This window comes from Gymnoscopelus braueri (assembly GCF_963280865.1).
Source record: "Gymnoscopelus braueri genome assembly, chromosome: 9".
Classification (NCBI taxonomy): domain Eukaryota; kingdom Metazoa; phylum Chordata; class Actinopteri; order Myctophiformes; family Myctophidae; genus Gymnoscopelus; species Gymnoscopelus braueri.
Window position 1 is genome coordinate 6,934,640 of NC_137610.1, and position 27,652 is coordinate 6,962,291.

Consider the following 27,652-nt stretch of genomic DNA (forward strand, 5'->3'; position numbering starts at 1 on the left):
TACTCTCTCTCCCCCTCTACAAAATGATCATACAGTACATCAACTGACCGTTATAGGTGCTCCCTACTGTCATCCTATCATCACGTTCACTTCAAAAATAATTTCAAATGAGTGACACTGCGGTGCAGCGAAGTATAAACTACACTACCGCTGTGCTGTCTGCCGCCTCTTTGCAAAAAGAAAGGAGGAAAAAAAGCTAAATTGAAAGAACAGAAGTGCCTTAAATCTATTCACTGTTGTTTTATCAAACGAAGCAGAGCAGCCTGGCTGTCTGGGTGAATCACTGTCTGTCTGTCTGTCTGTCTGTCTGTCTGTCTGGACACCAGACAACTTTAAAATGCATTAACCAATTAAGCCCTCGGGCCTCTTTTATACATTGGCTATTTGAAAAAAGTAGCCCTATACTACGAGCTCACAACGTGAGTTTCAAAAGACTTTTGAAAAGGGACAATCTGCAGAATGAGTGCATTTACAGTAACATTTAGAGTTACAGATTGATGTTTATAGGAAAAGATTCCGATTAGGTTTGGCAGGCTTAGACATTTAGAACATGGGTCTTCAACAGGGGGTCCGGAACCCCTAGGGGGTCCTCAGAGTTACTAAAGGGGGTTCGCCAAATCTTTGTGTGAAATGATTTAGTTTTTTTTCACATTAACCACTTGAACCCTAGCGTCCCTTTTCCTAGGAGAACTTTAGCCAAAAATAGCAGATCTACAAGTTCACAACGCCTCGCGCTGCGAGGCGTTGTGAGCTTGTAGATCTGCTATTTTTTGGCAAAGAGGTATAGGGTTTAGAGGGAAAAAGAGCAGACCAAGTAAAAAAAAAAAAGTTTAATCTGAAACACAATTTTATACAATATAGAGAGAGGGGGTCCCTGCTTCCATCTCTTTCTCAGCTAGGGGGTCCTTGGCTTGAAAACGTTGAAGACCCTTGATTTAGAGGTTAGGTTTAGGTGTTGGGGTTAAGAGTTATGCCTGATTTATGCTTTAGTGGTGCTCCAATGTCACGCACCGAAAATAGATGATCTGCAAGCTCCCAACGCGTCGCAGAGTGCAGCGCGTTGGGAGCTTGTAGATCGGCTATTTTCAATGCCATCCTAAAATGTTGATGTCCTCACAAGTATAGTAATACGTACGTACGTGTGTGTGTGTGTGTGTGTGTGTGTGTGTGTGTGTGTGTGTGTGTAGCCCGGCTGTGTGTGTGTGTGTGTGTGTGTACACGTCTTGTGTCTTGGCAAAGCAGCAGCAGCAGTAGAGCTCGGCTTGCCTTCGTCTAGACGACTCATGTAAACATGTCTTAATGAGGCAGGCAGGGTAGCTCCGCCCCCCACACTGAAAAACCACACATCACAATGGCACTGCACTATTTTTAACTTTAAACAGCCATGTCACCTCTGTTTAAAGGTAGGGTATAACAGGGTTTGCTGCAGGAAAAAAACGTAAGGGGCGCGCGTGCCTGCGCACGCAGGCTGCACGATACGGAAAACATGTCATACCTCAATATTTTTGAAAACTAAACATTCTTCAGAAACTGCATATATTACAGTGCCATGGTGGTATATGTTTCTGATGTTTAGTCTCTGTGGTGTACAGTTCAAAGGGAAGCACGCACGTCCAAATAATCAAAATTACAGGTGCTGGGCGAAAATACGTACACTTCAGAGAGGAGAAAGATGTCGGCACACTGTTTTGCAGCTCCCAGGAATACTTCTATTTAGGAGAACGTTTCGGGTTTAACATGACACAAGCAAGAAGGCGTGCTATACACAAAAACAGTGGGCCGAGCCCCTATCATACACAGCTGATGTAATCTGTTTATATGTGTTTTTGTATATAGTCTCTGTGGTGTGCCTAGACTTAACTGGTTTGGCTGAATCCCTGGGCAAGTGATTTTGTTGTGGTTGTTAAAACGAAACATTTTTGTTAAAAAGTGAAAACTAGTATTTTATAATAGTAATGGTAAAGAGAACGCCACAAAGATCATTTATCAGCTTGCGTTCAAGTTCAAGTTGAGTCATTGTTTTGTTTCATCACTTCCCATTTCACTTTCACATCTTGTTTATCTTGTACCCTGTATATATAAGTTCTCTCTCCTGATTTATCGGATGAAATGTGTCCCACTTGAAAATGTATTTTCTGTTTACTAAATAGCTCGAGACTCTATACACTGCAGCATAATAGCATAAGCAATAGCTCAATATAGAGTTATATAACACTTTTAACAAAGCAAAACATTACTTACTGCACCTTTAAGGTGACTTAAAGGTGTTATATGTACTTTTATCTCTTTTGATGCTGGCTCTGGGAGCTGCAGTATACTCAAAGAATGTCTATGCATTTGTGCAAATGGCAAATAAAGTGACAGCCTGTCTGTCAATCAATCAATCAATCTAGTTACTGTTATTTCAACTATGCTTGCACCTCATGGTTCATTAACATCACAATGGCACCAAAATCTAAACTACAGATCTCTCAAAACAAACTAATAAGACTACGCCTCACCCCCAGGACCCCGCGGACTCACCTTCTCCCAGATCACTTTGCTGCTACTTTGGCTTGGCTCAAGAATATACAAGACAGAGTGCAACATCTGTCAATGGGTCTGGTCTTCACGTTGATCCTCAGAGGATCAGTGGCCAGATACCTGTCAAACTGCTTCTCTAGAGTGAGTGATGCCCACGGGCATATAACACCAGAAGGAGATCAACTGACCTTGTTCCCCCAAAATTCGGCTCAAACATGGCGGGAAAATGCATTCTACTATGCTGCCACCATAATGTGGAATGAACTACCAAAACCTATTAAAGATCTAGACTCCCTACCCAAACTCAAAACTAAACTAAAATAATGGCTGGCCTCAAAATATAAGTGAGCCTAGTTTAACTATTGAACACTGTGGTAGTAGCATCCTCTGCCCCCCCACCCCCCCTTCCTCTGTAAATATACATGTTGATGCTACTGAGTTTTCAACCAATATTGTATTGTTTGTATTGCATTGTATTGTATTGTATGCATTACCCATTAAGACCAGGAACGCATCTATGTCATTTGAGATTTTTTTTGGCTATTCAAAAATAGCAGATCTACAAGCTCATAGCGCGGCACTCGAGTGCCACGCTATGAGCTTGTAGATCTGCTATTTTTGAAAAATCTTGAAAGTTTGTGCAAATATTTGAATATATGTTAAAGTGAACATTATACAAAACATTTGTATATAGAGATGGGGGTCGGCGGCCAAATACATATCATTTTGGGGGTCCTTGACATGAAAAGTTTGGAGAACCACTGATGTAGCAACATCAGTGTTTTTTTCAAAAAACTGTTAGGATTTAGAAGACATTTTGTAGAATCGGCTTCAGGCCTTAATGGATTAAGTATTTAATCATCTACCCATCTAGTCTACCTGTACAGGTCTCTACTGTATATCCCTCGTGCACATGTGTATCTGATCAATAACAGTACTTTGTTCAATGTAGTGTCACTCGTCAGCCCAAAGAGACCCCTGACCCAACTCAGTTACTTTAGATCAGAAGGGTCACCCCCCCTGCTGTGTGTGAAGACGACCCCATGTGTGAGTGAGTCAGTGTGAGTGTTTGGGGGTCTGGGTTTGGGGTCATATCCCACGCCTCTGTGACCCCAGAGGGTTGTGAACTATAACTCATAGGAAGCAACCCCTGACCACTCCACCAGCAAATACTATACCATCGCATACTTAACCTTTGACCCTCTTAAGCACAGTACAGAGGTAGAGGTGAGGGGATCACTTACTTAAGTTGTTCTCAAAGTAGGGGTCTCTTTCTGTCATAGTGACATTGTCCTGCATCAGATCATGTGTCCCTATCTAAATCAGGGTCTCCAATAGCCTCTTCTGTTGTTTTTTTTCAAGGGCCCCCCAAGGACCCCCAAGGGGGGTCCCCCCACAACTTTAACCACTTTAACCACTTTAACTTGTATACTCCGGCTACTCAAAAACAGCAGATCTACAAGATCACAGTGTCACGATGCACTGTGTTCAGTGTGTTGTGAGCTTGTAGATCTGCCATTTTCAAAAGATTTGGAAAACATTTGAAAACATTTTGGAAAATCTTGGAATAATTTTTAATATAATTTCTTATCAGATGGAGGCAAATAGGGGGTCCGTATAACTACTTTAGAAAATGTTAGAGAACCTGTTGCCTCATATAAAGCCTAATCCCTTCAACAGTCACACAGTAAAAAAAACAGATTCGGGTCCAATGTGTTTATCACTCAGGGTTACTGTGCACCTGACTGACTGACTTTCAATGATCACTTTCTATCATTTTATGTTACCTGTCTGTCTGTCAAGAAGAAATGGAAACACGAGAGAGATCAAATAAATCAAAATCCAAACACACCGAAAAGTGCCTTCAGTTTTAAATGGCTTGACAAATCACTGCAGTCACCTCTCATTCATTATCCGTTTGTTCTGCTTTAAATGAATCTCTGGCGAGAAATAAAGCTCTCCGATCTCTACAAAACAACATTCGTACTTAAAAAATATAAAAACAGTATTTTGGGCCAAATATGAACGCAGCAAATAAAGCAGATTGTTGTTTTCTTCCCCCGACCCCCCCCCCATTAACAAAGTAAAAGGTAAGATCTTACCTTGTCCGTGTAGAAGTCCTAACAGAGCGCACAGAAACACCGTTATTATGGTCCAGGGAGACATTGAATAGAGAGAGATCAGATTCTAAAGCAAACACCACAAAGTAGTTCAACAGATTGCTGGTGTTTTGGGGACTAGGTGTGAATAAACAGCCTCTCTCTCTCTCTCTCTCTCTCTCTCTCTCTCTCTCAGTGCTCTGTAAGGTCTCTCACTCTCTCTCTCTCTCTCTCAGTGCTCTGTAAGGTCTCTCTCTCTCTCTCTCTCTCAGTGCTCTGTAAGGTCTCTCTCTCTCTCTCTCTCTCAGTGCTCTGTAAGGTCTCTCTCTCAGTGCTCTGTAAGGTCTCTCTCTCTCTCTCTCAGTGCTCTGTAAGGTCTCTCTCTCTCAGTGCTCTGTAAGGTCTCTCTCTCAGTGCTCTGTAAGGTCTCTCTCTCAGTGCTCTGTAAGGTCTCTCTCTCTCAGTGCTCTGTAAGGTCTCTCTCTCAGTGCTCTGTGAGGTTTGAGCTGCTCTTCTCCTCAGAGTAGTGGTGATTGAATGAAGGGTCTCCACAGAGAGTTAGTTGTAATTATGCCTCGGAGAGGAGCGGAGGGGCGGTGCATGTATCCATGCTGATGCTGGGGGCATTACTATAATTCAGTGGTTCCAAACCTGTGGGTCGGGGACCCGTCTTTGGGTCGCGGAACAATTTTTATGGGTCACGATGAGTAAAAGTATTTTTTTTCCTGAATTAAAAATAATGTACTATGGCACTTTAGGGGCTCCGTAAGAATGTCAATGAATTTTCAAAATAATTTAATGAATACAAATAAATAACGATCAAAGACATTCCATAAATTAGAAAACAAATGTTTTAAAAAGGTAGTGAAAATAGCAGATCTACAAGCTCACAAGCTTGATCTGCTATTTTCACTAGTTTGGGTTGGGCTAATTTCTTTTGGGTATTGAGCTAGCCATGGTTCACATGACGCTCGTATGGTAGGACAGTCATGTTTTAGGGCTAGGTATTGAGCTAAAACGTTAGGGAACCACTGCTCTATGTCAGTGGTGGGAAAAGTATTTTATTTAAAGGCAACTTTGAGCTGTGTTTGCATAACAAAACAATACAGCCTATTGTTTACCCATCATTTACTGCCTTTATACCAGCAATCATCAGCCACTGGAGTAGTGTGGTGGTACCAAAACAAACAGTGAAAACACTGATTTTTAGTATCTTTTAGTATAGTATTTTTTTTGTGCACACTGTAATTCATAATATCTTTAAATAATAATAATAATAATAATAATAGATAATACCACAACGACCCCCCCAATAGAAAATAAATACATATTAATAAATTGCATCAATTGTTTGCCTGTACACGATTTCATCCTCCTTCAACTTCCTAATAGTAGTTTAATTGGTAATATGACGCATTCTTCGCACAGTTTGTCAGTACGTAAATTGTTATGTGTTTGCAGGTTTCCTTGCTTAATTTTATTCTATGACAGCTCTATTTTGCCTAAGGGGGAAAGATTATACCAAATTAAACCAAATGATATGGTTTTCCACATTTTGTATTTTGACAGATTGGCCCTGGGGGTCACATTTTCAAAAAGTCATAATGTTTCTCAAACTTATCTTGAACTGTTGAATGGAGGGCACACACACACACACAGGAATCCACCATGCAGGCAGAACCGAGCAAGGAATGGAGAAATAATTGCTAGACTACACATTATAATAATAATTTTATACCAAACTAAGGTCCTCTGCAAATTCAATCAGTCTACTGGTTCTGGGCACAGTGACAGAGAGGCTAAATGATGGTTTTAATCAGAAGCACATGTCTGCTAGGTCTGGCTGCACCACACAGCTATAGTCTAGAGATTCTAGAAACATCACGTCGCTGTCTGGCAGAAACCTTGTATCTCCATATTCAAACTTTACTTTGTGTTTTTTAGTCAGCAGTATTGGAAGGAAATTGGGCCTCTTCCTTACTTCCTTCACAAGTGTTACCAATGATTCTAATGAAGGCTCTGTTCCATTTAGTGTAGCACAGTGGTTCTCAAACCTTTTAATTTCAAGGACCCCCATAACTCTGAGAGTGTACAAATGGAACCAAATGGACCCTTACGGGTCCATTTGGTTCCATTTGTACACTCTCAGAGTTACACACCCACAAGGGCCAATTTGGAACCCCCTCAAGGAACCATGAGGGTCCTTGAGGACCACACTTTGAGACCCACTGGTGTTTCCAGTGAGCCAACATGCACAACATCAGCCCTCTGACTCTGTTTGACCAGAATGGAACAGAGCCTTAATACGTATTATTGGTAACACCTGTTAAGGAAAGGAAGTAAGAAGAGGCCAAATTTATTTCCAATATGGCTCCTGTGCATAGAGCCTATTAACGCCCTATTTGACAATACTACAGCGTCACACAAAAGCATCAGAAGTAGCAGATCCACTTTGAGCTTGTAGATCTGCTACTTTTGCTACTTTCGAATTTGAATCCTGAAAAGTAACAGTTTTTGGACATATGACGTTTCAACCCGACAGAGACGATATGTTTGTTTTTTCTTGTAAAATGAATTCCCTACTTCATCTAACTAGTGCCACTCAAAAGTAGCAAAAACTAGATGATTTGCAAGCCCACAACGCAACGCTGACTTAAGAGGAGCCCCTCTCCTCTTCCTCTGTACTGTGCATTGGAGGTCAAAGGTTAAGTATGTGATGGTATAGTATGGCTGATGGGGTGGTCATATGGTCAGCGTGCTTCCTATGAGTTATAGATCGGATATTTTTACTACTTCAGAAACAAGTTGAAAGGTAAAAGGGAAAGTGTGTCTTATCTCCATTTTTTGTTTTGTTGTGTTTTTTTTGTAAATTAATGCCCTACTTGATCATACTACAGTGTCACACAAAAGCATCAAAAGTAGCAGATCTACGAGCTTGAAATGCTTAGTTTTTTTTATTAGAATCCTGAAAAGTAACAGATTTGGACATATGAGGTTTCCACCCGACAGAGACGTTATAATATTGAATGTGGCCTCCTGGAGTCAGTGTGGAAATTTAGTGGCCTTCTCCGTCATCAAAGTTGCCCACCCCTGCTGTAGAGCTCAGTTATTTTAGCGTCACCGTTATACTGTCGAGTACAGGCTTTAACTACACTAGGCCGAAGCCCGTTGGGCATGTATGCCCCTCCGGTTATGCAATAGTACCTATTATAGTACTTGGAGGCCAGTCTACAGTATGATGTGATGTCATATCGATGACATTATTGATCTCCATTTATGGGCATAATAGGGACACAGAGAGACAGACAGATACAGTGATCAGACAGACAAGGCAGATACAGATATTTCTCACTCTCTCGGGTCCTTGGTGATACACACGGCAAGTTTGCAGACAATCAGTCAGATTGTTCTCGAGATATGCAAGGGACAGAGAAACCAAGATCTCTTATTTTCTCAAAGTCTCTCTAAAATCTTATATTTTAGAGAGAGACGCGGTCCTCCGACAAAGCATAAATTAGGTGATGACCTTTTCACCACTGCAGTGCTCTTGTCCTTATCTTCTGTCCTAAAGGGGTGAAATGGAGTCATTTGATCAGATACAGGCCCTCAGTGGCCATATATAAGAGCTGTAAAGAAGAACCCTAGATTATCCCCTCACAACTTGCTTATCCAGAGAGCACATCACAGGGCAACCTTTCCTTTCATGCCTGCAGCCAGGTTTGCACTTTTCGGAGGACTTCTTCCACCCGCTCTGTGTAGGATTTTTTAACAAGAACCAGCAGCCAATGAGGGCACAACCTCCATGGCTCCGAGGTGGAGGAAATGAGAGTTGCTGGGGTCACATGTTAAACTGTGTTAATCATCTTGGGGGGTGTGCTCGGGTTCTTTTGAAGCCCCCACAAAGCTTGTCTTGCCATGTCTGTGTCACTCAGCGGAGGGTCACCTCGTACAGACATCGGGGGCCGCTCTGCATGGGGGCCCTTTTCTTGGCGGCCCCCGAGGGCATTGTTGCCTGATACTGAGAGCACAGCCCGTATAAAAGCTTGTTAAAACTTGTTACTTTAACTGTACATTGAGGCTTGTTAAAAGACAGGCAGCCGCACCTCTCGCCACAGGCAATGATACAGTATAGCAGTGTTAGCAGAACACTGGGTCGGGTCCCGTTCTTGGGTCGCCGGACCCATTTTTATGGGTCGTGGGTAAATATCCCCTTTCTTTGTTTTCTACCCCCAAAAAACATTATTTCAAAAGTTATTGAAAATGTACTAAAAATGAAATACAAAACATTTCAGAAATAAAAATAAATTGGAACTTTTTCTTTTTAAATAAGATATTTTCAAAAACAAAACAAAAAAACTATCCATAAATACATTTAACAAGCATTAAGAAATAGTGAAAGATATAAGCTCACAACATGCCAATATGTCTCAAGAGACTGTACAAAGCACTGCATACATAGTAATGTTCCTTTATCTTACAATTAAGAGAAAATCAGAATTCAAAATCACAATGTCATGTTTTATTTTACCCTGTGTAAACAGCAGCAAGTTAACTTGCATGCACATAGAAGAATGCTCAGACGTTTTGACTCTCAGTACGTATTTACATATATTACAAATACATCATAAGAAAAGAGCTTATAGTGACTGTGAGAAAACATTGTAGACTTAAACTCTTTTTTTGTTTAGCAAAAATAACATTGTATGACATGGACACATGGTACTGTCAGTCAGACTACATCTCAAAACGTTTATATTTGAATAAAAAAAGAAATAAGCAACCAAATAAATAATAGACATAAGACGTTAACTCATTCAGTGCCAATGACGTCGCAGACGTCACGTTTTTCATAAGCCCAGAGTGCCAATGACGTCTGAGACGTCATGAAAAAAAAAAAAAAAAAAAAAAAAAAAAACTCAAAAAATAATCTTTTTTTTTTTTTTTTTTTTTTTTTTGAAAAAAAAGGTTCAGAACCCAAGATATGATGATTTGAAGATTTGCTGCTCCATTCACTTCTTGTTTAACTTGAAAACTGAAAAGGCTGTATCTCGGCTCCAAAGCACTTTTTTTTTACAATGTATTTTTGGCCTTGGCACAGGGGTGATATAGCCAGAAATATTTTTGGCACTTAATGAGTTAACCTGTACAACAATTAAATATTGTAGTCTACACTGTGATGATCAACCTAAAGTATTGAATTATGTTGAAAATGGTCAACGTAAAAATGTAATTACAGTATGTTGAAAATGATCAACCTAAACTAAAGAATTGAATTATGTTCAAAATGATCAACCTAAAGAATTGGACCAATTATGCAATGCTGTTCTCTTCAGCTAATACATTAAATAGTCTAAAGCACTCGTGCTTCTCAACAGGGCTCCACATGGACCCTGGGGCCGCACGTTACCATTTTCGGTGATCACCCTCTCACCGCGCTGAGTTTGAAAACTTCAACATCACGTCACTGAGCCGCGGTGATAATCGACTCACCGCTCAACCCAACACATATCTCTGTTTTTACTAACCGAAATCACCGGACTATGAGCGCCTATAGCAGCGGTTCTCAACCTGTGGGTCGGGACCCCAGGTTGGGACCCCCCCCCCCAATGATGGTGGGGGGGTCCCCAGCAGATGACAGTGAAGTGACAATTTAAGGACTTTTTAAGACCTTTTTAATACCTAAAAAATAAAAATAAAAGAAAGAAAAGAAAAAGATCATTACTGCATCAAAAGTAATCAACAAACTATACTATATAACTGGTCAAACATTGGTCAAATAATATGATGCAAAAATTGTGAAAATAGCCGATCTACAAGCTCACAACGCCTCGCAAAAGCGAGGCGTTGTGAGCTTGTAGATCAGCTATTTTCACAATATTTATCTGTGGAACCGAGTCAAACTAAATGTAGTGCCTACAATTCCAAGTGCTTGTCAGGGTGGGGGGTCCCCAGTTCAAATATGATTATTTTGGGGGGGTCGCGGCCTGAAAAGGTTGAGAACCACTGGACTATAGTGTCATAATCACCTTTTTGGTGAAAACGTTTCCACCTAAAAAGGTGCTAAAATGGTAGCATGCAGCCAACTTTACAGCCAGGTCTGTAACTCGAATGGATATATTGTACAGTCCACTCTCAGAGTTACAGACAAAGAGTCCATTTGGGGCCCTGGGTGGTCCCCGGGCCCCATGTTGAGAACCAGTAGGCGTAAAGGGTGTATATGAGGTTTGCTGAGATTCCTTTGACATGGTCTTGGTTTGTAACAGATTCCATCACACATAATAACACACAAACTATGTACAAATAACAAATCTATATCCTACATGGTACATTGGTAATACTTAAACTTTTGGCAGGATATAGAAGACAACAGCAATGCTAGCCAATTAGCTGCTACCCTGTATGCAGTAGGGCTGCACGATTCTTGCTAAAATGAGAATCACGATTTTCCTCCATAAGAATTGAGATCACGATTCTCACACGATTCTCACACAATTATTTTGTAAATATAAAAATATTAAGCAAAAAAAAAAAAAAAAAAAAGAAATTTAATTGAAAAAAGTGAAAATCGAAAAAAGTGAAAATCGAGATCGCATAGGTGTCTGAATCGAGATCACGATCTTTTTTCGATTAATCGTGCAGCACTAGTATGCAGTGCAGTAAGTACTGTAAGTAGCCTACAGTACCCTGGACTATGGCGTCACTGTCGGGCAGAAAAAAAAATCTCCATGTGTCAATTGGATTGGATTTATATGTTTTTTTCGTAAATTAATGCCCCACTTTGTCATACTACAGCGCCACACACAAGTAGTTAATCTACAAGCTCGCAACAACGTGAAGCTTGTAGATCTGCTAGTTCTTAAATTTAGATTGAAGTGAAAGCCGTTACCTGTGCCTGGAATGGAAAGCATTAACCCATTAAAGGGATATTTCACTTTCAAATAAAATAAACATTTAAAAAATATATTAAAAATAAATGAAAAAAGTTATGGAAAAATCACGGCCCCCTCACGCATTAGAGTGTCCTACTAATGTGTGAGGGGGCCGTGATTTTGCCATAACTTTTTTCATTTTTTAAAAATATTTATTTTTAATGTTTATTTTATTTGAAAGTGAAATATCCCTTTAAGACCCGGAACGCATCTGTGTCACTTTAGATTTCTTTGGCTATTCAAAAATAGCAGATCTACAAGCTCATAGCGCGGCACCGAGTGCCGCGCTATGAGCTTGTAGATCTGCTATTTTTGAAAAATCTTGAAAAAACATTTTTGTATTTTTAAGAATCGCCTCAGGTCTTAATGGGTTAACAAGAGCTTGCGACAAAATAATAACTACATTGGATCCATTGGACAGTTGTAACAGTTTTGGTCATACAAGGTTTCCTCCCGACAGCGACGATAATGTAGAATGTGACTCCCTGTATTAAAGGATATCGCCAATGTTTTTTTTTCATAGTTGTTTCCATTGGAATACGTGAATACGCAGTAATACAAATCGCAGAAGTACTGCATGTCTACATCAGCGCGCAGATCAAGATTTGTTTCGTATTATGGTATGTAACCAGGTTTAGACAATTATGGATTACATCTGTTAATAGTATCCTTTAACCTATTAAGACCTGGGCTGGAACGCATCTCTGTCACTTTTTCATTTGAGCTAAAAAGCATTATTTTGCACTTTGGCTATTCAAAATTCTCGTAGCGCGGCACCGAGTGCCGCGCTACAAGCTTGTAGATCTGCTATTTTTGAGAAATCGTAAAAATGTGTGCAAATCTTTGAATAATATTTTCTTTTCAAGCGAACATTTGTAACTCAAATCTTTGCTTCTGGGAGTCCCTGGAACAAAATATTTTGAGATGGGGGTCCGTGGCCAAATCCATATAATTTTGGGGGTCCTTGACATGAAAAAGTTTGAAAACCACTGATATAGAAACATATACGTTTTTCAGAAATATAAAGGATTTAGAAGATTTTTTTTCAGAATCGGAACCTCAGGCCTCAATGGGTTAAAGCTAGAATCTGTAAGGTCTTTTTTTGTCCGTTGTCTCGCCCCCTCTCAATGCAGAGATGTAATTACAACGATGTCAGAACTACAATAAAGACACTGGCACCTGTACTGTCCAATCCAGTGTTCAGTTTGTAAAAAAAAGAAAAAAAAGAAGAAAAAAAAAGAAAGAATTACTGACATTGTCAACCAGTAATGTAGGTGTCCTACCCACCAGGGTGTAAATGTCTCAATGGAAGAGTAGGGAGACCACCTCCAACCACTGTACATGTAGTTTATCCCATTCTTTAAAAAAATCTAAATCCTAACAGTTTTTTAAAAAAAATCAAGATTTTTCAAAAAATAGCAGATCTACAAGCTCATAGCGCGGCACTCGGTGCCGCACTATGAGCTTATATATCTGCTATTTTTGAATAGCCAAAGAAATCTAAAGTGACACAGATGCGTTCCAAGTCTTAATGGGTTAAATTGTATGAACATACTCTACCATATTGATACCATGGGTAAAATAACGCTTTATTCATTAAAATAAGTCCTGGAATGTAGCTTTAAATCCCAGTCTGATTCTTTGAGCTATTTCTTGAGGTATTTCTTCATATTCATACTCGCCATTATATACAGTACACACTACAGTACAGTATATCACATAATAATAAACCCCAAGGAAAAAGAATGATCATTTTTCATGACCCGACAATAACTATGTTAATCACAGGTGTGCTGTCATGGGTTGGATTTGCTCGGGTTCATTTAGTTTTAGGAAATGTAGACTGTCTGATATGTTTGATAATATGACATTTCAACAATTTAATAAAAAACATCTACCAAGCTCACAATGTGTCGTGATGTGATGTGTTGTTATTGAGTTTGTAGATCTGCTATTTGTCGTAAGTATACAGGGCTGAAAAAGAACCACTTCACCCATGGTCAAACTCATCTTCATACATTATAATTAGTCCTCACTAATGCTCATTATAAGATGGCACCATTTCTGTCTACTCACTCTCTCTCATTGGTGGGCAAGATGATGCAAGAATAATGGCTTCTATTTTAGCATGCTAACACTCCAGGAAGAGAAAGGCTGTAGTTTCTATTAGCTTCTATCATCCCCACTGATGATGATGTCATTGGTAGGCAGGTTTCTGAACAGTCCATAGCCCATCAATGAAACACAGAGTGAGTAGACAGAAATGGTGCCGTCTTATAATGAGCATGAAGATAAGATTGAAAATGGGTGAAGTGCTCCTTTAGGGGCAGTGTCCACATTGAACTCCTTTTGAACTGAGGAGTGCTTTGGATATTGTTGCTGTCGGGCAGAATCCTCTTATCTCCATATTTGTTGTGTTTTTTTTCGTAAATGAATACCCAACTACAGCGTCAAACAAAAGCATCAAAAGGAGCAGATCCACAAGCTCAAACAGCGACGCGTTTCGAGCTTGTCGATCTGCTTCTTTAGCTGTTTTAGAATTTGAATCCTGAACAGTAACAGTTTTGGGCAGTTTTGGACCGGACAGAGACAATACCATGTCCATAGCGCTCGCACACAGCGTTCGAACCCGTTCGAACCATTGAGGTGCTCACTGCTCAAACATCCTGTCATCTGCATTATTAGCACACATAGCTTAGCTGAAACAATGTAAACATGGACTTTTCAGGGTTGTGATAACGATGCAACGTGGGCTAGTAAATTACCAGGTCGTCAGATACAATCAGGACCATCAAAAACACCTGGGGCTCCTCTCCAAACGTTTAACTATTGTCAGCTTGAAGCGCTGCACCAAAAAGCGCTGGGCGAATAGGAGCACACCGGCACGTCTTTACCATAGAAATGCATGACAGAGAGGCGCTGCCAGCTCAAACAATGCTTTCTATGAATACAGCCCCTTAAGTGGTTGGAAAAAATGCCAAACAAATGGAACCCTAACCCTACAGGCAGTGCTATGGAGTATGAGACGTCATGGAAGGAGTGGAGTCTCCCTCCTCCTCTCCCTGGGGAGTGTTGGGTGCTGCTAGGGTCTGGGGGTCTGCATCGGGTGCTGGGGTCTGGGGGTCCGCAGTGGGCGCTGGGGTCTGGGGGTCCGCATTGGGTGCTGGGGTCTGGGGGTCCGCAGGGTGCTCCCTCACAGCAGCAGGTGAGGGGGGAGACGCGGCAGGAACATTCCCAGCAGCCTCCATCTTGACCTGGGAGAAGGTCTGTCCAGGGTACAGGACGTTCAGCTCATCTTCAAAGTGCTTCTCCAGCTTCCTGCCGGCCGCGGCCACCTTGCTGTCGGCCTGTCGCGACAAATCAACAAATACATGGTTTTAATGTCGTTACTCATTTATTGCATCATTAGATTGTAGGGGTGTGCCGATACACTAATTTCACGATACGATACACGATATTGGGCTCACAATATCAATACGATACGATATATGGCACTTTTTTATTATGAAAATATATGGGGGGGGGGAAAAAGCAAATGGAAACAAATACTTCTGTTTCAGAAACCTGCCTACCAGTGACATCATCAGTGACATCATCGGTAGGTCATTTCAAACAAGATTTATTTTTTAATTAATGCAATAATGTCTTCTATTTCAGCATGCTAACTTTCCAGGAAGAGAAAGGCTGTAGTTTCTATTAGCTTTGAATACCCATCGATGAGAGTGGGTAGACAGAATGGTGCCATCATAATTGGTCCTCACGACCAATTATGAAGATACGGTTGGGAATGAGTGAAGCTGCTCATTTAAGCCCTATGTACTTCCTCAAAAATACATCCTCAAAAATAGCAATGCTATGTGTTGTGTGCTTGCAGATTGGCTGAGTGACCTTTTTTGTTTTTGTTTGACACGTTTTGAAATTGCTTGAAAATAGGGACACTATTTCACTTTCAAACGTGTTTGGGGTCATTTCAACATCTACTCAAGCTTTTGTGAGCACCCCAGACAGTTGCTTGATTCAGTAATTAAATATTTGATATTCATTTTATCAGACACGCCCCCTTCTAATACAAACCCATTGTAACTTCGAACCCCATTTTAACCATGATATGATATGAAAACCCGTCCTTGGTTCTGGTGACTGACATTGTCCTAAGACATGAGGGGGACGTGTTTTTTAAATTACTTTTTTCATTCATTTCATTAAATCTTGTCAATTTCCAATTAAAAACAAAAGAAAAGTGAAAAAAGTCATTGAAAAAACAGATGGACAATATCAGTCACCAGAACAAAGGACGGTTGTTTTCGATTAATCTATCATGGTTAAAATGGAGTTTGAAGTTACAATGGGTTTGTATAGGAAGGGGGCGTGTCTGATAAAATGTCTTCGTAAATACTGAATCAAGCAGTTTAAAAACTGTCTGCGGTGCTTACAAAAGCCTGAGTGCTGTAGACATTGAAATGACCCTGAACATGTTTTAAAAGTGAAATATCCCTTTAATGTGGTGGGCAGGCTTTCACTGGCCCCTGGGGAATAGCTCCAGGTCTAATAGGGCCAGCGACCTTGAACAAGGTCACAGACACAGGAGCACGTTCCTAACATGCACGTGTAAAGTATCCACTGACAAGGCTGCAAGTCATCAACGCTTTCACAAGGGCTAAGACACACTTAAAAGTCACCCCCAAAAGTCACCAAAGACGTTAGAAGAAGCATTGTTTGGATTCTTACGCGTCGCTTGTGAATAACGTCACTATCAGGCAGAAACCTTGTATCTCCATATTTCAACTTTTTATGTTTGCTTTAGTTTTCGAGTTTTTTGGAAATGAATTCTTTGACGTACAAAAGTGTCTTGCAAAAGCAAATGTACCGAAAATAGCCGAATTAAAAGCTCAGCGCTCGTAGCTTGTAGGCAGTGTTGATTTTGACAGCAATTAATTTTTTATTTAGTTTTAGTCATAGTCTTTTGAACAAAATTCTATTTACTTTTAGTCATATTTTAGTCATCAGAATTGTTTCAGTTTTTGTCTAGTTTTGTCGACTAAATATCATAAGATTACAGTCGACTAAAATGTATTCTGGCGGTGCCTTGATGGCGTCGTAATGGCTGATTTTACACTTGGTTGCATGCTGAAAATAGCCGATCTACAAGCTCACAACGTGTCGCGCTGCGACGCGTTGTGAGCTTGTAGATCTGCTATTTTCAGAGCGCAACACCCGAGCCCAACCAAACATAGAATGTTTTACTTCTATTGGATCTCTTCTCCACTAGTCCCTCCCTAACATTTTAGTCTAGTTTTTATTTGTTGACGAAATTGTCATGAATATATTTAGTCTTAGTCTTGGTCATCGTAGCTTAGTTTTTATTTAGTTTTCGTCAGTGAAAAAAGGTAGTCAACGAACATTTTTCCGTCATAGTTTTAGTCGACGAAATCAACACTGCTTGTAGGTCAGCTATTCTCGATATTTTTTTAATATTTTGAAAGTGGTCACGTGTGTCTGTGTTTTTTTTAATATAAATATTGAACCAAGGAAAAGTATTAACAAGAGCTTGTGACTAAATAATAATAACTACACTGGATCCATTGGAACACAGTCTTATTTTGTGACATACAAGGTTTCCACCTGACAGTGATGATAAACTGGTGCCCTTTAGGTTGAGATCTGTACTGAATGGAGTTCCTCACATTCTTCTGAAGTGTGCTCGGTGCAGAATACAATAGACTTGGAAACAAAGCGAAACAAAGTGCCCATTGTTTCAACACAGAGGGGGGCGGGGGGGGGGGGGCTTCTTACCTAAGTGGTTCTCAAAGTGGGGTCCGGGGCCCCCCCTCGGCGGTCCTTGAGAGGGTTCCAGGAGGTCCCCTATTTTATATATAATTTTTTTTTTTTAAATGTCTGATGCCTATTTTCACTATTTTACCTTAGCTTATAAGTCTGTAACTCCGACAGTGTACAAATGGAACCAAATGGTCCATTTGGTTCCATTTGTACACTGTCAGAGTTAAGGGGAGACCTTGCAATTTAAAAGTTTGAGAACCATTGGTATAGACAGTTGTAGAATTCTGTACTAAACCTCATCTAACAACAACAACAATCTCTTCTCTTATGGGGGTGCCTGGCATAACATCTTTTCAGATGGGTATCAGTTCAGGGCTCCGTCCTGGAAGGTAAAATGTTTGAGAAGCCATCACAAGGAAATGGCTGAAAACAGACCCTCCTAGAGAGGAGCATTGGTGTGACATTATTGAAGAAATATGTCTTATGGAAAAAATGACTTATAATCTAAGGATTAAGGCAGAGATATTTGAGAAACGTTGGGAGAAATGGCATCTGTATAAAATGTAATAGTGTATACCCCCCCCCCCTGTATTGTCCCTTCCCTTTTTCTTTTCTTTTGCTGTATTGTTCTTTACTGTATTGTCTTTTTCTTCTGTCTTTTTTTTGTTTTCCTTTTTTGTAATGTCCTTTTTGAACGTATGTTTTGTTGTCTGAAAAAAAAAGACAAAGTAAAAAAAAAAAAAAGACCCTGTCTCACCTCATGGAGAAGAGCACAGTTCCTAAAGAGTAGCCTCATGTCAGATATGAAGTGTGCAGGTCGCTGGTAGCAGGGACTCTGCTTGGCCTCCAGTCTGTTCTTCACTATGGACACATCCATAGGTGCTGTTGCTACACTCTGTCCGCTTACATTCAGCACCTACACACATATAGAGACCATGAAACAGCAAATAGATAAAGACAAGCTATTTCCAACCTGTATGCCGGGGCTCAACTTACTAACTCAGCTACAAGTGCAAATTTGACAGAGCAACTTTCACTGGTAGTTGAGTTGAGCAACATTTGACCAGTGGTGGGAAAAGTACTCAAATGTTTTGCTTAAGTAAAAGTATCAATACTGCAATGTAGAAGTACTCTGTTACAAGTAAAAGTTCCGGAATTCAAAAAGTTACTTAAGTAAAAGTACAAAAGTATTGGTATCAAAATGTAGTCAAAGTACCAAAAGTAGAAAGTACTCATTATGCAGAATGTCCCATTTCAAGCTTTTAAATGTATACAAATAATTTGAAAATAGCAGATCTACAAGCTCACAATGCGACGCATTGTGAGCTTGTAGATCTATTGTATTGTAGATCTATTTTCAAATGGCCGAAATGTATATAGGGCTGAAGTGGTTAATGTATGTTTTGTAATAATAATCTAAATCTACAAAGTTTTCAAACAATTGAAGAGGAGTAAAAGTACTATATTTACCTCTGAGATGTAGTGGAATGGAAGTAAAAGTATTGGAAATTGGAAATGCTCAAGTAAAGTACAAATACCTCAAAATTGCATTTAAGTACAGCACTTGAGTACATGTACTTAGCAGAGTGTAGAAGAGAGAGTAACGTCACGCTTTGATCTCGCCGCAAAGCGGGCCTCTATGGGCTATAGTTCCAAACATTGGAACTATCTCATTGACGTAGACAGAGCACTTCCGCATTCCATTCTTACAATGGAAGTCGACGCTACTGTCATTACTCTCTTTCTAAATGACTCTGGTACTTAGTTACTTTCCACCACTGCATTTGATCAGGCAGTATATATGTCACAGGGAAATTGGCATTCCAGGGAAATTGAAAGAGGAGCGCTCGCTTTTAGGCGCGGGGCTTCGGCGCAAGGCTTTTCGAGACAGGTTTTTTTACGCGAGGCGGGGCTTTGATACGAGGCGGCGCGAGGAGGAGGAGAAGGAGGCGCGAGGCGGGGCTTTGATGCGAGGCCAACCTGGCTTTTGTTGTTCCCCCCCACATAGCAACCAGGAAGCTACGCTAGGGGAACGCTGAACACGCGTTCACACGCACACGTGATAATAGTTATTGTCCATGACGGAGGCGCGCCGACTCAGCAGAGCTTGAGGCCGAGGAGGCACGCCCTCACGCCTCCAGGCACGAGTGCCCGCGCCGACCGGCCGAAGGTCTGCTAGTCGAATCAGCGCCGTCCGAGTTGTGAACCGATAGGGGGAGAATAGATCTTTTCATGGGTTACAGTCTATGGTTACTATCCAGCAGAGTCCTGCACGGGTCCAATTTTGAGAACCCCCACCGGCGGGTGGGGGTGCCCGTCAATAATCAGATCCGTAGACCGACCCGTCACCCGTGATTATTTCAAAATACGAACCAGACTCGCCCCGCCCGTCAAATAAACGACCCGTTGTCCGCCCGTTTACCCGTGATGCAGAGTAAAATGTAAATCCTATTGAAAAGTGTGTTGAAAAAGATAGCAGCCTTCAACAACAGCGCTACCTTCAGTGGTCAGGTTCGTACAGAAATCAAGTGAAGACGGAGGAGCGACTATCTGTCGACGTAAACAACGACACATGTGTGCTGCGTAGATGCGCGTTCGCGCGCGTGGCGAACGTGCATCTACGCAGCACACATGTGTCGTTGTTTACGTCGACAGATAGTTTTAATTTGAAGGTTTAACAGGATGTTCAATGTGTTTTTGTGAGTTAAGATAACTGACCGGCGTGCTCCATGCAGTTGTGCTGTGTTAAGTTCATGTTAAGTTACACAAGTGACGTTGTTTGGGTGGAAACAGTGCTTTCTGATTTTCACAATAAAATGATACCCGCCCGCGATTAGTTCAGTACCGCCCGTCCCCGTACCCGTGATCTTATCAAAGTAAAATTTTCACCCGTTTTCACCCGTCAAACGCGGGTACCCATCGGGTATCCGCGGGTACCCGGCCCGTTGCAGGACTCTGCTATCCAGTGTCCACAACGACACACACGTGTGCGTGTGTGTCGTTGTGCGCATGCACACACGCACACATGCGTGTGCATGTGTGCACACGCACACACGCATGTGCATGCGTGTGGATTCAGTGTGCATTCATTGTCCTCTAGCGTTGGTTATACAGAATTGCCTGGGGGGCGGTGAAAACAAGCGCTCCTTTTTCAATTTCCCTGGAATGCCAATTTCCCTGTAACATATATACTTTGACTCATGAAGTACTAGGATTGAGTACTTTGTCCACCACTGAACGCTACATGTACAGTAAGTCTATGAGACATTTTTATTGCTGTTTTTGACCCTCATGCTTGTGTACTCACCGAGGTGAGAGCAGCTTGGTGGAAGGCTGAGAGGCAAAACAACCGCAGCAACAGCCTCTCACACTTCTGCAGAGTGGGGAGAAGAGTTGACATTTGGACTTAATGCATGGCCACTAACAGAGAACATAAATAGATGTTTGTTTAGCTAACAACTAAGAATATTATGCCTGTATATGGTTTACTAGTCTCTCCAGACAGACTGTTGGCTCAAACAGTTTCCAAAAAGCACACACACACCAAAAACATCCGCCCTAACAGTCTGTACAGCCTGTTCTCTCTAGCTTTGGAAGATTGTGGAGGAGTTCTGGTCATAATTTGTTGCCTTGCTCCAAATAAATCTTCTTTGCAAGTCTGCAGTCGACACCTTTTGGGAGTTAAGGAGTACTTCTTTGAAAATCCCTTTTTTTGTTCATTGTGGAGGAGTTGTTTGGCTTCAGAAACCAGTAGTTTAGTACACAAATTAAACTAATGTGTGAAAAGATGTAAAAACTAATAAAAAAGGATTGTCACTAACTGCACTCCTCTCGTTCATTAAACTTCACTCATCTGGCATTCAACACTCAAATTATTCCAATTCAAGACAAAATGTTACAAATATATTTTTATTTTTTAAACTATTTGACAAAGAATGGAAATCATATCACAGTGACTGACACCCTTAGAAAGTGCACCAGCTGACTACAGTACTATTGTTTTTAGAACATTTTCAGTTTCATGTCAAGGGCCCTGAACTTTAATAAATGTACTTGGCCACGGACCCCCATCTAAAAAGATTTTGCACCATAATATATGATTTGTGTTAAAAAAAATATATATCACAATTTCGAAATTCTATTTCTAAAATAGCTCATCTACAAGCACACATTGAACACGTCGCATCACGAGGCATTGTGAGCTTTTAGATCGGCTTATTTTCAAATAGGTTAAATAAGATTTAAGTGTTTTTCAAACCAGTGGTTCTCAAACTTTTTCATGTCAAGGACCCCCAAAATGATATGTATTTGGCCACAGACCCACATCTCAAAATATATTGTTCCAAGGACCCTCCAGATGCAAAGATGTGTGTTACAAATGTTTGCTTTAAATATATATATTCAAAGGTTTGCACAAATGTTAATGGTTTTTCAAAAATAGCAGATCTACAAGCTCGAGTACCGCGCTGTGAGCTTGTATATCTGCTATTTTTGAATAGCCAAAGTATAAAAGGCTTAAAGTGGTTACAATTATTGTGATGCTATATCATCACATTTTGCGGGGGACCCCCTGGAATCCCCCACCCATCAAAGACCCCTGTTTTTTTAGGTATACTGACTCGTTTGTCCACCGGGGGGAGTCGTCTCTCACAGTCGGGCTCTTCTTTGACAGCCTTGGCTACAGGTTGGTTGCCACAGTCGTATTCCATCTCAGGCACCGCCAGGTCCCTACACAACGCACACAACCACTCCCCACTGTACACACACACACACACACACACACACAGAACACACTCAATTAAAAACACTGTCATAACAGCCTAAAAAACAAACAGAATTATGTCTAAATATTGTTTTGGTTTTAAGAATTGCGGCGCGTTGCAATAAAACAAAGTCTCTTGGCTTTCATAATTTAACCACACTGAACCCTAGTGTCCCTATTCTGTCGTCTCAGATTTAGATGAACGAATTAAGACCTGCTTTATACATCAGCTACTTTCAAAAGATACTTACTTACTTGCCAGTACTTTTCTACTTTTACTCAAGTTAAATGTTGGATACAGGACTTTTACTTTAGTATTTAAAAAAAAAAAAAAACATGGTCAGAGTCAGAGTACTACAGAGTACTTGGAAGCACCACTGAAAACCTAGATTAGGGGTTCTCAAACCTTTTCAGGTAAAGGACCTCAAAATGTATTTGGCCGTGGATCCCCATCTGAAAAGGTTTTGTGCCAGGGCTAAAATGTTCCAATACTTTCAAGATGTAATTTTTATTTTTTTTAATTCACTATAGACAGATCCATAGATGTTGTTACACTCCTGCTGCCTGCTTTCACTCAGCACCTACACACATACAGAGATCAAATAACAATGGACAGATCCATAGTATCTGTATGTACACGCGATGTACAAGCTTTCAGTGCTTGTACATGGCTTGAACCACTGCTCAGGAGGGCTTTCCATTGTCATAAAGCTAGTTTTCCTCTGACAGCAAAGTCAGAGGAAAGAGCAAAGTTTACATCATTTAGTTCACTGTCTGCTTGTGTTTCAACATTGTTTTGCCGTTTCGAGCGCCCTCTGGTGGACAGATTAGCAGACAGAATGACATACATACCAGCCTGATCTCCAGAGATTACCGTAACATTGCACGGAACGAGTGCACTTCATTCCGTGGATAGCCGCCTCGGAACTCCCGAATTGCGTGCATATGTACGGCGAGTCCCACGGTGGGCGTAACCAGTCGCAACCCGGAAAAACCCGGAAGCAGAGCAGTCCCCACAAAAAAAATTACGATTCTGTGCCTATCGGTACATAACTCAAACGGTGCTGAGTAGGCACAGGCGAACGTCCCACCGTTCAGGACGGCAACTCGGTCGCCTTAGCTCCCTCGGTGGTCCTTCACGGGGTGACAGTTCGCCTGTGACTGCGCGCCTCCGAAATGGTTTTGTCACAAAGGGAGCGCCGTACATATGCACGCAATTCGGGAGTTCCGAGGCGGCTATCCACGGAATGAAGTGCACTCGTTCCGTACAATGTTACGGTAATCTCTGGAGATCGGGTTGTACATACAGTACATACATAATAGACTACACCAGTGATTCATTTTTCCTTTCTTTTTTCCTCTTGGACCACAATCTACACAGTAACATCTTCCGTGTTAATTTAACTCTGAGACTGAATAAACTGGAACCAAATGAACCAGTAACGGTCCATTTGTGAACTCGCTGAACACATTGTGTTGAACTTGTGTACTTCTGTTATTTTTTTATACAATCTGACAGTTACACACCCGTTTGGTTCCTTCCTAACTAGTAGAGATGCGCGGATGGCTTTTTTTGTCACCCAAATCCGCGTTAACAAGTTCATTATCCATCCGCCATCCACCCGCGGTACTTATATCATCCTATTTATAGATCCGCACCAACCGCACCAAATAATTGTTATTTTCCTGACGTTAGTTTTCTTATAAACAGTGTTACTCACCACTGTCGCGATGCAGTGACTGTATACAATCCACAACCATGGTAACAACAAGCGCACGTCTTCATTAAGTTACTTTCGCTTTCAACCACTTTGTTGCCATGTCGGCTTTTTATAAGCTTTTTATAAGCGACTTTTAAAATAATAAACTTTATTTATATAGCACCTTTCATGACATAAATGCAGCTCAAAGTGCTTTACAGAAAAAGAAAGAAAAAGTGAAAACAAAACACAGAGCAAAAACAATGCTCTGCGTTGCGACTTTTGGGCTTGTTTGGCACTTGTTTTGGGCTTGTTTTCATAGACCTGGCTACTTATTTCTCTCGCAACCTGGCAACACTGGCTGCTTGCAAAGCAACATGTCGTGAGCGGCTATTTTTTGCCTGGTGTAAAATGACGTAATATTAAAATACTACAAACGCACACACGGTGAAATTTAGTGCTTTTTAAAAGCTATTATAGGCCTATAGATTGATATCATTAATTTAATTCCCGCATTATTTCACCCGCGGTTTATCCAATATGAATTAATAATTATATTTGATTGACCCAAATCCACCCAAACTGCGGTTAACTGCGGCAACCGCGGCTAAAACCGCGATCCGCGCATCTCTACTAACTAGTAAAAGGATCCCTGGCTAATAAGCCTTAAAGGGGTAGTTCACCCCCAAAATAACTTTTTTTCTATTGATTACTCACCCCATGGAGCCTTGAATTCATAGATTTTTTTTTAGTTTTTGTCACATTCCTAAGCCAATAATTTGATTATAATAAATTTGTCCCCATTGATTCCGGTAGGAGACACAAATACATTTGTGTCTCCTACCGGAATCAATGGGGCAAAATTTATTATAATCAAATAATAGAGGAAGGAATGCGACAAAAACAAAAAAATGTCCATGAATTCAAGGCTCCATGGGGTGAGTAATCCATAGAAAAAAAGTCATTTTGGGGGTGAACTACCCCTTTAATACATTATAATTGCTCTATAACTAAAATAAAAATTGTAAAACACATTGTAGAAACAGTGAATCTTTCACTCAATAGGGGCAATGCCCGTCGCATTTGTCCATGTGTGGTCTAGCCCTATGGAATTTATGGAATGCATGTGAAAATAAAAAACATCTCAATACTTCCTAAGGTTAATGAGCATCACATCAATATTTTAAATATGCTTTTTTTGCACATGCATTCCATAAATTCCATGGGCATTGCCCCTATTGAGTGAAAGATTAACTGTTTCTGAAATAAAACAAATATTTAAGTTTTTTTTTATTTTACATTTTAGTTATAGAGGACATTTATAATGTATTAAGGCATATTTGGCTTATTAGCCAGGGATCCTTTGAATCATTTAGGTGGGGACCCCCTGGGACCCCCTCAAGGACCCTTGGACATCCCTGGACCCTATACGTTGAGAACCAGCCGTTACTCTTCAGGTCTCATAGGTTAAAAACAGTTTTACTCATCAGGTCTTATGGGTTAGGAGGACTCGGAGGGTCTTGCCTGGGACATGTGGACAGACTGGGCACATGGCAGGTGAGATGGAACACTCTGGGACAGTGTCCACAGCACAGCAGCTGTCCCCCGCTCATACACACTGCACACACGTCTTCATTATTGTCTTCTGCTGGACCTCCACCACGTCCCCCGTCATCACCCCCCTCCTGCGTCTCTCCTCCCAGAAGCAAGGTGGTCCGGTGAGGGGTATCGGCTTCACTCCGGTCACCTTGGGTTAGGGCTGCAGGGGCAATGAACCCAAAATGCATCAAAACAAGACATTCAGAACCTCTCACTATAGGCCGGTCACAATTATTACATAATCAAAACTAGAAAAAGTGCTCCTCGGAGCACAGGTCTACGCCAGGTCAGGTAGGTTATTGTGGCCTCCTGGTGGCGCTATAATAGGCCAATGTGAAAAGGGTGCCATTTGTTCTTAGGCTTTTCACTGCAATCGGACACTGCATTCATGATTTGAGGCATTTTGTTTAAAAAATGTGTTTTGCAAAATTAGACCTGCTGGTGGCGCTATAACAGGCCAATGGTAAAAGGGTGGCATTTCTTCCTCGGCCTAATAGAAATGTGCGTGTGAAATTGCACGGAAATCGCAAGCTGCGTTCATGATTTGAGGCATTTTGTTGAAAACGGACCAATCCTGCAAACTTTGGAAGCCAATCTTAGGCAATCAGGATGTAATATGGTAAATTGGATAGATCCGTGTTGATCACATGACTATAGAGATACTGAGTACCGATTTGTGTGATGTTTGGACAAAATTTATAGGAGTAGTATCAATAAATGTGTTTTGCAGAAATCATTTGGGCCACAGGTTCTGACTTGGCATCCAGGGAGTGTGTGTGCACAGTTTTGCAGCGGCCGGGTCAACAGTGCCGGAGATTAGGTGGTAACGGACGGACAGGACACACGGACACACGGACGGACGGTAAAACATACTTTCTGGCCATGCCTTTCGGCCTGGCGGAGACAATTATTTGAGATGATCGCAATTATTATATATTATTATATCGTCATAATCATTTCCATGTTTAAAATGTTTGAGAACCACAGTCTGAAAGCCAAAGTGCAGTAACTACGAGAAAAAAAATCATTGAAAAATGGGTTTAAAAGTGATTCAACTGGTCAGCCAAATGAGATAACGTCATATAAGTGATATTACACTAATTGTACATCTGTTCTTGAGGTAATTGTTTATCCCCCAAAATCACGACGGCTAATTTGGGACCTTTGGGATACACAAATAAGTCGGTGTGTCCAAAAACTTAGGCTTTGTACGCTAAATGGAGCAGAGCCTTCATTAGTATAAGTAAGACCTGTGAAGGAAGTAAGGAAGAGGCCCAGTTTCTTTCCAATATGGCTGCCTGTGCATATAGAGCAGGGGTGCCCACACTTTTTTAACTTGAGTTCTACTATTGAAATTGCCAGCTCAAGGTGATCTACCACTCGCGCGTGCATGAGTGGTAGGCATAGTGGTAGGCATGGTGGGCGAAATTTGCGCGGTTTTGGGTGGATTTTTTATTTATTTTTGGGGGGGTTTGGGTGGTTTTTGTTAGTTTCTTTTCCGTTTTTTGGTTACTTTATTTCGGTTTTAGGGTTAGGGTCAGGATTAGGTTATTTAATTATTATTTTTGCCTGATTTTACCGATTTATTATTAAAAAAATGTAATTCATTCATTTTATTTGCCAACCAACAAATAATTATTATCCCATTAATGAAAATACTTAAACATTTAACTATGGGGGCTAAATAACATTAAGGCATTAGTACTGTTTCAATATTTTTCCTGGTGCCCCCCCCCCATTTAGCGCCGCGCCACCGTTTTCTGCCACAGCGCCACCTAGAGCCTGCAAAAAATAAATTAAAAAAAACTTTTTTTTTTCAGGGGCATTGCAGGTGGTCTACCTGCGCAGCCTCTGCGGTCTACTGGTCGATCGCGATCGACGTAATGGGCACCCCTGATATAGAGCCTATTGAGGCTCGAGTTTGAAATAATGGTGATATTGATTTGAAGTCATATCACCTACACGTAGTCCTTACCTTGGGTCTTTGGCTGCTGCTGTGGAGGAGGGGTGTGGGGGGGCTTGTTCTCTGTGCTTTGAGGAGGAGTGGGGACGCGCGTCCCTCCAGGTTGGCTGCTGGTTTGGGGCTGGTCGCCTGTGCTGTCGGGGAGGTTGGCTCTTTGGTTGGTTTGTACCTGACGCATACACGACGCACACACGCACGCACGCACAAACAAACGTACACAATTTTTTCAGCACACAGCTAAGTACTGTATAACCAGGCATTACGACGCCATCAAGGCACCACCAAAATATGTTTTAGTC

General features: G+C 41.1%; 3 protein-coding genes across 4 annotated transcripts in view; 1 reads left to right on the plus strand and 2 right to left on the minus strand.

Moving 5' to 3' along the window:
* The window catches only part of fbln1 (fibulin 1), a 94,636-nt gene extending 89,751 nt beyond the window's left edge, over positions 1 to 4,885 (minus strand). Inside the window, exons 1-2 of one of the 2 annotated variants that reach the window (XM_080436688.1) lie at positions 4,838 to 4,885; positions 4,626 to 4,779 (exon numbers count right to left, since the gene is read on the minus strand). In XM_080436688.1, coding sequence (XP_080292814.1) covers positions 4,626 to 4,689 — 64 coding nt within the window. In that variant the 5' untranslated portion in view covers positions 4,690 to 4,779; positions 4,838 to 4,885. The other variant, XM_080436689.1, reaches the window with a different exon arrangement.
* The window catches only part of LOC308091248 (protein FAM180A-like), a 178,799-nt gene that overhangs the window by 16,485 nt on the left and 134,662 nt on the right, over positions 1 to 27,652 (plus strand). The gene's annotated exons all lie outside the window — the stretch shown is intronic.
* Positions 13,656 to 27,652, minus strand: part of LOC308091249 (transcription intermediary factor 1-alpha-like) — a 48,219-nt gene continuing 34,222 nt past the window's right edge. Inside the window, exons 15-20 of the mRNA XM_080436708.1 lie at positions 27,366 to 27,522; positions 25,316 to 25,550; positions 21,949 to 22,084; positions 20,637 to 20,702; positions 18,087 to 18,245; positions 13,656 to 14,898 (exon numbers count right to left, since the gene is read on the minus strand). Coding sequence (XP_080292834.1) covers positions 14,563 to 14,898; positions 18,087 to 18,245; positions 20,637 to 20,702; positions 21,949 to 22,084; positions 25,316 to 25,550; positions 27,366 to 27,522 — 1,089 coding nt within the window. The 3' untranslated portion in view covers positions 13,656 to 14,562. The remainder of the gene's footprint in view (positions 14,899 to 18,086; positions 18,246 to 20,636; positions 20,703 to 21,948; positions 22,085 to 25,315; positions 25,551 to 27,365; positions 27,523 to 27,652) is intronic.